The sequence below is a fragment of the Rhinopithecus roxellana genome, chromosome 2, assembly GCF_007565055.1.
Source record: "Rhinopithecus roxellana isolate Shanxi Qingling chromosome 2, ASM756505v1, whole genome shotgun sequence".
In the NCBI taxonomy this organism is placed as follows: Eukaryota; Metazoa; Chordata; class Mammalia; order Primates; family Cercopithecidae; genus Rhinopithecus; species Rhinopithecus roxellana.
Genome location: NC_044550.1, coordinates 108,499,991 through 108,512,337, shown reverse-complemented (window position 1 = coordinate 108,512,337; position 12,347 = coordinate 108,499,991). Strand labels below are relative to the sequence as shown.

Genomic DNA, 12,347 nt, shown 5'->3' with positions numbered 1-12,347 from the left:
TGGTCAGTAGATACAGCAAAACACCATGGCACACATATACCTATGTAACAAACCTGTACGTTTACTGAAATAAATTGTAAATTACTACAATAAAATTTTACTTTATTCCTTTAAAAAAATACATTTTTATCCTAAATGTAGAAATTAGTCCATTGGAAGTTAAAGCTAACCAATATTTAAAATTTGATTTTTAAAAACGTTTTCTTAAATTCTCTTAATAGATTCTTCAGTTTGAAGATATCTTGGCCAATACTTTCTACCGAGAGCACTTTGGAATGTACATGGAAAGGATGGACAAGAGAACTCTGATTAGTTTTTGGGAATCTGTGGAACATTTAAAGAATGCTAACAAGGTAGTATATGTAGGCTGAAAGGAATATTAATCACTAGCTTATGTAAACTTGGCATGTGAGGCAGTGTATCTGTTTTTCTCAAGATAAGTGTACATTAAAAGAATCTTTTAAACCAAATACAATATTGACATTGTGTTCTACCCCATAATGGCAAATAAAACTACATTATGTTTTTACAGAAGGTGCTTTTGACTGTGTAGTCAAGGGAAAAAAGGTTTTGTAAATGTACCAAGAGATTGAATTTAGTTTTGAGTATTTTTTTTACACATTATAAAAAGGCATATACATATCCACATTGCTATTGTAATGAATTTGGTCCCCTCACCTACAGTCTCATAATCTTGCCATTTATAATATCATAATGTGCATGTTTTATACTTTGCCTTTTATTTCAATTTTTTTTTTTTTGAGATGGAGTCTCACTCTTTTACCCAGGCTGGAGTGCAGTGAGGCCATCTCGGCTCACTGCAACCTCCACCTCCCAGATTCAAGCAATTCTCCCCCCTCACACTCCCAAGTAGCTGGGACTACAGGCACATGCTACCACACCCAGCTAATTTTTGTGTTTTTAATAGAGACAGGGTTTTACCATGTTGGCCAGGCTAGTCACAAACTCCTGACTTCAGGTGATCTGTCTGTGTGGGCCTCCCAAAGTACTGGGATTACAGGCATGAGCCACCACACCTAGCTTTTATTTCAATTTCAATATGAATAAAGGAAAATAAAAATGTTTTTGGGTACTCATACAACTTGCAATGAAGATCCCAGTAATCAACATCGTGCTTTACATTTGGCAATACGTATTTAAGAATTGTGTGTACACAGTCTTTATGTGTACAGTCAGCCTTCCTTATCTGTGGCTTCTATATCTGTAGACTCAACCAACCACGGACTGAAAATATTTGGGGGGAAAAAACTGCATCTGTACTGAATATGTACAGACCCTTTTCCTTGTCATTATTTCCTAAAACTACAAAATCACAATCATTTACGGAGCATTTACATTTTATTCGGTATAAGTAATCTAGAGAGGATTTAAAGTATACGAGAGAGTGTACATGGTTATATGCGAAAACACTGCATGATTTTCTATCAGGGACTTGAATGTCCTTGGATTTTGGTATCTTCAGGAGATCTTAGAACCTATCTTCCATAGATCCTGAGGTACAACTGTATATGTATGTATATGTCTATAAACATACACAATAATATATATAACATGTGACATATGTGATCAGTATATACTATTGTGAGAGGTTTATTAAAATAACTACGAAGAAGCTGGATGCGTTGGCTCACGCCTGTAATCTCAGCACTTTGGGAGGCCAAGGTGGGCAGATCACAAGGTCAGGAGTTCAAGACCAGCCTGGCCAACATGGTGAAACCCTGTCTCTACTAAAAATACAAAAATTAGCCACACATGGTGGTGTGTAATCCCAGGCCTGTAATCCCAGCTACCTGGCAGGCTGAGGCAGGAGAATTGCTTGAACCTAGGAAGGCAGAGGTTGCAGTGAGCCAAGATCACTCCAGCCTGGGCGACAGAACAAGATTTGGTCTTGGGGAAGGCAGGGGGAAACACCAAGAGCATTTTGTACATTGAATTACTCATTCGCATATGAATGTTGCTAGAATAGACTGCCAGTTTAAAATATATCGTAAGTCATAAACTATATTTGTTAAGGAACTAAATCCAGTCTTTAAATCTTCTTAGGAATGCCTTTATTGTTAATTTATAAGCCCCAAATTACCTAATTTTATTCAGTATTGTATTTGCTAACTCTGTTACTCATTTTAATCACCAGTTTTGACTCCAGATAACTTCTGGTTGTTCTCAAAGGAATATTATAAAGAGCAATCTAAAAAGTTTTTCCTAAACTATGGAAGAGAAGTTGAAATTTTCAATGGAATAAGAGCATATAGCTTCCTTGAAATAGCCTTATTTTTTTGATCTAGCAACATTGATTTGGACCTTCTGGGATGTATGTTAAATTAGTTATGTTCATTAAGTTGTATGCTTTTGCTCTTTACTGTTTTTGACAACTTTGCATAACATTCCTAGAGTTAATGCAATGCCTTTAGAGGAACTATAAAGATTATGTTAATCTGAAGAGATGTTTTGCATTTCTGAAGTAGGCTGGTGATGACCCAGGCTCATTGCTGAAGACAAAGCTGTCTAATACAAGCTTGACGAGGACATAATCATTCTGAAGTAGTCATTCTGAAGAGTGTTTTTCTGAGTTACACAGTTATTATATTGACTTCTTTCTGGGATGAGAAATGGCACTTCTAGTTACTTATGTTAGGTAATATTAGGTAAAAAGTTAAATTGATATTAGCTAACACATTTTTTTCTTGTGGAATTCAAATTTATGAAAAGGAATCTATTACAGGAAGAGAACTGTTATTCTGTTTTTCCTGCCTCCAGTGGTTAAAAGAAATTGCAGGTGTTGACTGTTTAACATGTTCATTTAAAGAACCAGTTTTTTTGTTTTGTTTTGTTTTGTTTTTTAGGATCTGACATTTGCCCCTTGATCCTGAATATGGACACAAAATTCTGCATACGAGGGTGCATCTTAAGTGTCTTCTGACTTTCAAATGCAGAGAATGCAGAGAAAAATAATTTTTCTCAGAGATATGTCTTACTTTTCTTTTTCTTCCTGTCTTTTCAGAATGAAATTCCACAATTAGTTGGTGAAATTTATCAGAATTTCTTTGTGGAGAGCAAAGAAATATCTGTGGAAAAATCACTTTACAAAGAAATTCAGCAGTGTCTTGTAGGAAATAAAGGTATTGAAGTATTCTACAAAATCCAGGGAGATGTTTATGAGATCCTAAAGGATAGGTATTACCCTTCATTTATTGTCAGTGACCTGTATGAGAAATTGTTGATAAAAGAGGAAGAGAAACATGCCTCACAGATGATTTCCAACAAGGATGAGACGGTGAGTCACATTTAACTTTCTGCTCCTTTTTATTGGATAAGCTTTTAAATATGTTTAGGTGGGTGCATATTGTGTGAGCCAAATTTGATGCACATCTTTATCTTTTAATATACAGGACCTTAAATAGAATAAAAGTAACATCTTTTAATATACAAGACCTTAAATAGAATAAAAAGTAAGCGTGAATAACCTTGTCTCTGGTTGTATGTATTTCTTCTTGCCCTTTTATCCTCTGACCTACATGTTCCCTCCTGCTGGCATTGAGTCAGAGACCTTCTGCCCTCTGTCTGTTTTAGACACATCTCTGGTCTGACTCCTGAAAAGTGAAGGCAGAAAGTCTGTAGGGTGGGACATTATGGGTTAGACCAGTTAAGAAAACCAGTAGAACTGTAGCCCTAGAAGAGAGAAGGGATGGGGAAAAAATGAGGAGAGGTAGGGAATGCAGGAGGGTTTAAAGGAAATATTTTGGAGTTTAAATAAGTCAGAAGAAATTAAAATGCTCCAAAAGAAAACTTGCTAATGTAAGAGTTAAATAAAGAGGAAAGAAACACAAAAAGCAGCTCAACAGTCAAAGAGGAAAGAAACACAAAAAGCAGCTCAACAGTCAAAGACAGACTTCTTTTGGAGAATAAACCTGAGAGAGGCTTCTGGCAGATTTTTGGTCAGGAGCATTCCCTCTTACAGACTAAGAGTATTTAAGGGTTTTAGGGTAAGAGAGCTTATGACAGGCTTGGAATGTTTCTGTGTAGAGGAGAAGTTTATTGCAGGGTTGGAATGCCTCTGGCCAGAGGGGAGGTTATCTTGGGGCTGACATCTCTCTGGCCTGAGGGAAGGTTATCTCGGGGCTGGCATGTCTCTGATCGGAGAGGGGTTTATCTTAGGGTTGGAATGTTTCTAGTTGGAGATGTCATCTGTGGTTTGTGGTCTTGCTGACCTTAACTATTAGGCTGATGCCCTTTGTATTTAGGTGGTTTTTGATCAAGGGGATCTTTAGAATGGCAGTGCTTGTCCAAGATGGCGATGCTCCTGCTGTCAGTCCAGACCCTGTAGTTATGAAAAGGACAAGGGGTGGCATGTTCTTTCTGGCTACTTCCTGCTGATGAGGGGACGGAGAGTTTTCTGGTCTTGAATTGACTGTAGGAGTAATGCCATCTGTGGATGTTTTTGGGTAGTTATCTGTGAAATAGCCATAATCCTGTCATTTAAAACTTTTTGAAAAAGGTTAATTAGGCAAGATAAGAGCATTAGTCCTAGGCATATTATTAGGAGAGGGCCCAGGAATGGGGATCACCCATGCTATGATTTTGTTTCCAAACCAAGAATCCGTTCGGTTATTTTGGTATTCCCTTAGCTTTTTAGCCCTTTCTTTAAGTTTTTCAGCAGTTTGTCTCTTACTAGGCCCAAATGATTGAGATAGAAACAACATTCCTCACCCAATGAGAGACAGAGGCGCTTGTTTGGAAAGGTCCATGTGTAATTTTCTGTAAGTAACCGTTAGTAAAAGACAAATCGCCGGGTGTGGTGGCTCACACCTGTAATCCCAGCACTTTAGGAGACTGAGGCGGGTGGATCATGAGGTCAAGAGTTTGAGACCATCCTGGCCAACACAGTGAAACCTCGTCTCTACTAAAAATACAAAAAAATAGCTGGATGTGATAGCACGTGCCTGTAGTCCCAGCTACTTGGGAGGCTAAGGCAGAAGAATCACTTGAACCCAGGAGGCGGAGGTTGCAGTGAGCCAAGATCGCGCCACTGCACTCCAGCCTGAGCGACAATGTGAAACTCCATCTCAAAAAAAAAAAAAAAAAAAAGACACATCATGGTAGGACTGATTTGCTGCATTATACTTGGTTTAATTATTTGCATACAGCACAGTAAGAATTATTTGTTAAATAGGACTTTTAAATTGGCTTTGATGAAACTTTGTTCCGTAGAAGGAATCTGAGATAAGACCTTTTTAAAGCCAAGCCCAGTCATGGATTTTTACCATCAGATACCTATGAGTTGGGTGATGTTTCTCCTCTTGAGGTTCCAGGATAACTTGGGGTTCCTGGCCTGTCAGAAAGTGACCTTCTTTACTTACCACAGATCAGAAACCCTGTATAGGAACTGTGTACACAGTATATGAGGCCAGTTTTCTAAGGGCTTTATTGGCTTCATAAGTCAAGTTTGATTCCTTAAAGGAAAGCACACCATTCCAGTCAAAGGCTTGGTAAAATAACAACTTTTTCCAACTGTGTCCTGTTACAAAAAGAAACAAATTCTTATTGCACTTATGCAAATAACTATATTGCCATAACTTAAGAATTTCAGAGATAGTTTCCAAATTCTAAAGAAAATCAAGTAGAGAGAAAAAAGTATGCTTCAAATTTTGTTCATGGGAGTATACTATATTGCTAAAAGCTGTCAATAGCTCAAAAGAAAAGTTACTTTGACTTTGAAAAGCAAAACAAAGGATTAGCAATATTTTAAGCAAAACATCAGAAAGATCACTCCAGTTGCCTGTTAGTTCCGTTCGTGCAGTTAATTCCTGTCCTGCTTGACGTTAATGAACATTTTAGCTATTCAAGAGTCCTGAACATGTTTCCTCTATTCTGATGTCACAATCTCCAAAGTTATCAGAAACCTGCATTGAAGAGCACCTGTTAGAGCCTTATAGCTGATTATAAAACCACCTTCTAAAGAGGATCAAAACAAGACTGATTTGTTTTTCTAAGACCACCAGAGCGGGCACAAAAGAACCAGCGAGTAGGCAAGTGTAGGAGCAAAACTGCAAGTTTATTTTGGTCACCTAAGGTGTGGGGAAAAGGTCTGTCGGCCTCCGGCAAAGAAGGCTGACAGAGTCCCCCGGTGGGGCTCTCGGACGGAGTTCCTGCAGTCCGGACATCCGACAGGAGTGGAGGACTGAGGAAGGCCGCACGTGGCGTCCCTCCGGAGGGGCTTTTCTAGGAGTGGGAGGGTAATAGGCGGGGCACGGGCGTGTCAGGGGGCGTTCCACAGGTGCGACCAGGTAAATCTTGGTCTCTTCGAATTGAGGTCACCTGGCGCATGCCCGGTTGGTCTGCACCCTCCTGGGTGCTGGCTGCATTTGCGCGCGCGCGGGAAGGGAAAAGTTGGTGAAGAAGAACCCGGAAGTGCACCATCTTGCCTCCGTTCGTCCAAACAAAGACAACAATTGTTTATGGATGACCAAAAGTTTTAGGGTAGCCATAGTTAAAGACACAATTGACAAGGAAATCTGTTACCTCTGTGGCACAAAGTAATTTTAACATAACAATTATAATTACTACTGATAACATACATTAAGATATATCAGAATTATAGGAGTCTCCCATAACATTGGAACACATACCAATAACTTATTTATGCAAACATAGCCCAAAGAAAACCAAACAGCATTTTGTATTTGACAGTGCTTCCTATATGATTTTATACCAAATAAGCCAAATTTTACTTTTATATTAGTGTGCTATTAATGTTAAACTCAATTTTTAATAAACCTTGTAGACACATTTACCCAATTTTAATGTTTGACCATAAGGTAAGATTTTTATAGACCCTTTTTAACCCTTTATAATTTTTGTTAAGGAGCAGGTTAGTGCTTTAAGGAAAACCCGTTGTGCTTTTATTTTAATGCTCAGTTTACAGAAAAACTGGATGATACCCCTTCAACTTTAGCCAATATGTTTACACACAGAATTTCCTTTACAATTAACCTTCCAAAACTCGCGTAAACCTTCTTTTTTATTTTATTCAACTTAAAACAATTCTTTAACCTTTTAATCTAGGTAAAAATCCACATTCCTATGCCTCCTTATAATCTTTTTACTAAAAGTATATGTAAAATGTTTTTTCAGTAGTCTTAAATACATATTACACTGTTAACTTTTAGCAACCTTTACTTTTGTTAGTAAGTTTGGGATTTTAATTATGTACTAGGTGGAGAGCTGAGGACCTAGACAGAAGTGCAGATAAGGTCTGACTTATGCCAGCATTTGACTCCGTGTGGCCTGGGCCCTCTCTAGCTGTGAAGCAGGCAGGTTGTACAGCTAAGAGTTATAGTAGCATTTTATAAAGCATTCAGGAGGCTTAATCACTTTTAAATTGTACAACATTTATTATATGAATTCCCTTTTATAAAATTTTTCACAACTTACACAATCTCTGACGTGCCTTGACTTTCTGATTTGTTGTAAACATCCCTCTCTTTAAACAACCAGTTAATTTACTTTAGGACAAGAATTTACCATATAAGATACTTTTTAATGTAAATTATCTTTAATATCATTTGCATAGCTAGGGGGTATGGCTAATTTCACATGTCCCCGGGCCTTACCTATTTTTGTGTATTAACTTAGTTTACAGTTTAGCTTTGAAACAAAGATGGTAACAATCCTTTCCCAAAACAAACTTCCTTTATGTCTGTGGACTAGACTGCCTAAAGCCACAAGATTAGAAGTTAGAGTATTTCACTAAATAGTTCAAGATGTAGCTAACTTTATTAGACCAATATTAATATTTCATTTATTTAAAAAATTACACAAGCAAAGATTATTCCATCTGGGCTGAGTTATTATTTTGTAGCCTGTATGCTAGATTTTGACACCTTATAGTATTTGGCAGATAAGTATGAAATTGCTTGATCAATAAATGCAAGCAAAAATGTATGCAGGCAGTTCTTAAGACATTTCTGATCTTACTGTGCCAGTAAGTTGTAAAGTCTTGTGAACTGAAAGATTGCAGAGTTTTTACTTTTCTCGTAAAAATATTTGATTTAAGCACTTATTTTTATTAGGCCAATTAATTAGAGCTCTTTTAGTAGATATTGCATACAACACATTTATAGCCACACAGACACCCAGAAGAACATCCAGTAGTTATAAGATTTTTTTTTTCTAATTTCCCAATTGGATTATTGGCCTTTGGGTGAGGCCCTTCCAGAACAAAGGCTAGGAAAACAATTTCCATGGCCTAATAAACAAGTGTAGCTGGAAGACAAAGACAGATTTTGAGAGGTACTTATTCACCTCTAACTCCAAGGGTTCCATAAAGAAAACAGATTTTTTTCCCAAAACGGGATTTGTGGCACTTTTTTGGTTTTCCCAAGGAGCCCCAGGCCACCAGATGTCATTTTAGGGTCTTTCATACATGCACCAAGAGTGGCAAGACAGAGTGGAGAAAAGTAATTCAGTTGACTGGGAAAAAGCCTTTTCCAGGAAAACAAGATTTATGAAGAGGAAAACATAAAGGCCTTTTAAATATACTCATAGCTTGGATATTCATTTTAATTAAGTTGAGTGCTCTTATTGGGGTGAGGGTGGAGGTTAGAGTTATATAAATGTCATGCCAAGTTAAATTAAAGAATTGAGTTATGTGTAGGAATTCCCTGTGATAATGAGAGGGATTTTCAGAAAAAGATACCAGGTGCTGTTTGATCTGTGACAAATCAAACATGGAGAAAGGGACATGAACGCAAGCAGTGCCTTCAACCCCAGCTGCTTCCTGGAGGGGGAGAATGGCGGATTGACTGGTTGGAGTAGTTTTTGAACAGGTAACAGGTGGAGAAGGAGGAGGAGCAGGATTTGGGACTGAAGGCTTGGGGGCAGGAGGGGCCACTGGGGTGGAGGTTTGAACAGGTGAGGAGCAGATGCAGGGGAATAAGAATACAGAGGGGATCCATCTGCAGGCTCAAAAGGGGTTTCCAAGGAAGGAGTTTTGAAGGAAGGAGTTTCGGAGGAAGGAGAGACCCAGGAAGGGTTTTCATTAACAAGAAGGATTTCATGAGGGGTGCGAGCTTGACATAGGGAGGGTGGGGATCTAAGGTAGAAGAAAGCCTGAATATAGAGAACCACTTGCCATTTGCTATTCGTGGTTATAAAATTGTCAAGATCCCTGAGAATTTGAAAGTCAAAGGTGCCGTTTTTGGGCCATCAGTTGTCATTATCTAATCTATATTGGGGCCAGGCTGTGTTGCAATGAAAAACCAAACGTTTTGGCTTTATGCTTCTTACAAGCCAAGTTTGGTGAGGCTGTGAAGGACATAGGAATGTGGGATTGTTTGCCACCCATATGGACGAGTGAGAAGAGGCTGAGGGTATCTGTTTTTTTGTTCCAGGCATCCCCAGACAAAAGACAGAGACCCGAAGTCCTCTTTCCAAAAGAGGATGGTTAAGCTAAGAAGAAACTGGGTGTTCCCAAGATTTCTTCTAGTTTAGTCCCACTCGTCCTCTGAGGATCAGGACGGCAGACCTGACTTTCCTGGGTACTGTGAGAAAGCCTAGGGAAGGCAGATTTTACCAGTTGGCTGGATTAGTGTCTGATGTTGGATGTTCCAGTTGAAATCAGCAAAGGGCCTCTTTGACTGGAGCCACACAAGGAAGACAGAGAGAGAAAAAGAGAGAGAAGGGAGGATGACGGAGGAGGAGGGGACAAAGACTAGAGAGCTAAATACTCGTTGCGGGTGGTCGGAGGTGGATTCCTGAGACCTGAGGGTTTTAAGAACCCAGCTGTGAGTAGCCCCAGCCTGAGCCTCACAGTCCGCTTCAGGTTAGTTGTCCTCCTCACGCAAATCACTCGAAAAGTAAAGTGAGAGACAAGACAGGTTGGGTGGCCAGAGACTCAGGATCCAGCAGGACGGGCTGCTGCTGCCCACTGCTTCCTGAGTTGCAAGAGAGTCTCTATCCCCAACACCCATCCTAGGTTTCAGCATCAAATGTAAGAGTTAAAGAAAGGAAAGAAACATAAAAAGTGGCTTAACAGTCAAAGACAGGTTTATTTTGGAGAATAAAACCGAGAGGGGCTTCTGGCCGATTTCAGTCAGGAGCACTCTCTCTTACAGACAAAGAGTATTTATTGGCTTTAGGGTGAGAGAGTTTATCACAGGCTTGGAATGTTTCTTTGTGGAGAAGAGGTTTATTACAGGGTTGGAATGTCCCTGGTCAGAGGGAAGGTTATCTTGGGGCTGACATCTCTCTGGCTGGAGGGTTATCTCAGGGCTGGCATGTCTCTGGTCAGGGAGGGATTTATCTTAGGGTTGTAATGTTTCTGGTTGGAGATGGCATTTGTGGTTTATGGTCTTGCTGACCTTAGCCGTTAGGTTGATGCCCTTTGGATTTAGGCAGTTTTTGGTCAAGGGAAACTTTAAAATGGTGGTGCTTGTCCAAGATGGCGATGCTCCTGCTCTGTCAGTTAAGCCACACGTTAAGTCTAGTTTTCTTGTAGCGTACGCAATTGTTTTGGATAGCTCCAGTTGCCACCTCTTATTTACTGTTAGTGACCCCTATGAGTTTTAAGGTTTGCGTGAAAAGAAACAAATTGTTTTATAGTCATCTTACATAGAAAGATTATGATTTGTCTTGGATTTTTTCTTTCTGCCCAGTGCACTATCTCCAGCCCTGAGGACTCAAGTGCTTGCTCTTGATGGTATTAGAAGTCATCTTGGGATATCTGAACTGTTGGTGGTCTGAGCTTCATATACATTCTTTTTTTTAAGTTTTGTTACTTGGTCCTTTACATGTAAAATCACTGAACTGATTAGTCCAAAATTCACAATTTATTGCATTTTATTTTTGATAGGTCACAGTTTGTTGTATCTATGTTATCTCTCTACTTCAGAAATTAAGATGATTAATTTTACAGCAAATGCTGTAAAAGAGGTTATTCAAATTAATTAAAACATCTATACTCAGCAGATACATTGAATAAGGATGTGAACTGACATTTGATGTGAGGTGACAGTAAGCAAATAGGAAAAAGTGTCTACTTTCACCTAGGATTCAAAGAGGGCTGATACATAACAGACCTTTCGAGAACTCCAATTCTTTGTTCCAGTAATCTCTAGAAGTGGGAACTTTAGGAAATGTATCCTAGGAAAATAATTAAAATGTAGAAAAAAGTTTATGCATTTGTTTGTTTCTGTACATCTGGGATAGCAATCAAGCAGAATCAACCCATAACAGGAGCATCGTTAGGAATGTGCCTCATAAGTTCTCAATGCCGTTGTTATTCTAATTATTCTCATACAAGGCTGATTTAAAAATGGTAATTTTGAAGGTGATAATACCCTCAATACCCAGCATTGTGTGTTATATGAAGAAGGCAGAATACCCATTCAAATGAATACAAAGTATGAAATTATATATCATTTATATATATATTTATACACAACCAGTTAAAAGAACCTATGGGCCGGGTGCAGTGGCTCACATCTGTAATTCCAGCACTTTCGTAGGCTGAGGCAGGTGAATCACTTGAGGTCAGGAGTTCAAGACCAGCCTGGCCAACATGGTGAAACTCTGTCTCTACTAAAAATACAAAAATTAGGCCGGGCGCGGTGGCTCAAGCCTGTAATCCCAGCACTTTGGGAGGCCGAGACGGGCGGATCACGAGGTCAGGAGATCGAGACCATCCTGGCTAACACGGTGAAACCCCGTCTCTACTAAAAATACAAAAAAAAAAAAAACTAGCCGGGCGAAGTGGCGGGCGCCTGTAGTCCCAGCTACTCGGGAGGCTGAGGCAGGAGAATGGCGTAAACTCGGGAGGCGGAGCTTGCAGTGAGCTGAGATCTGGCCACTGCACTCCAGTCCGGGCGACAGAGCGAGACTCCGCCTCAAAAAAAAAAAAAAAAAAAAAAAAAAAAAAAAAATACAAAAATTAGCTGGACGTAGTGGTGAGCGCCTGTAGTACCAGCTACTCGGGAGGCTGAGGCAGGAGAATGGCTTGGACCCGGGAGGCAGAGGTTGCAGTGAGCTGAGATCACTTCACTGCACTCCATCCTGAGCAACAGAGTAAGACTCTGTCTCAAAAAAAAAAAAAATGCAAACAGCCTATTTTTCTATGACCACTGGTACTTTATTTTTCCTTGAAAAAGTTTTAATTTGCTGTTTGTTACAATTACTAAAAGTTAGAACAAGAAAACCTGAAAGAAAGTTAAGGATAGGCCGGGCGCGGTGGCTCAAGCCTGTCATCCCAGCACTTTGGGAGGCCGAGACGGGCGGATCACGAGGTCAGGAGATCGAGACTATCCTGGCTAACCCGGTGAAACCCCGTCTCT

At 39.5% G+C, this 12,347-nt stretch overlaps 1 protein-coding gene across 1 annotated transcript in view; it reads left to right on the top strand.

The window, feature by feature from the left end:
- The window catches only part of SNX25 (sorting nexin 25), a 143,702-nt gene that overhangs the window by 98,894 nt on the left and 32,461 nt on the right, over positions 1-12,347 (top strand). Inside the window, 2 exon segments of the mRNA XM_010377950.2 lie at positions 222-353; positions 3,023-3,295. Coding sequence (XP_010376252.2) covers positions 222-353; positions 3,023-3,295 — 405 coding nt within the window.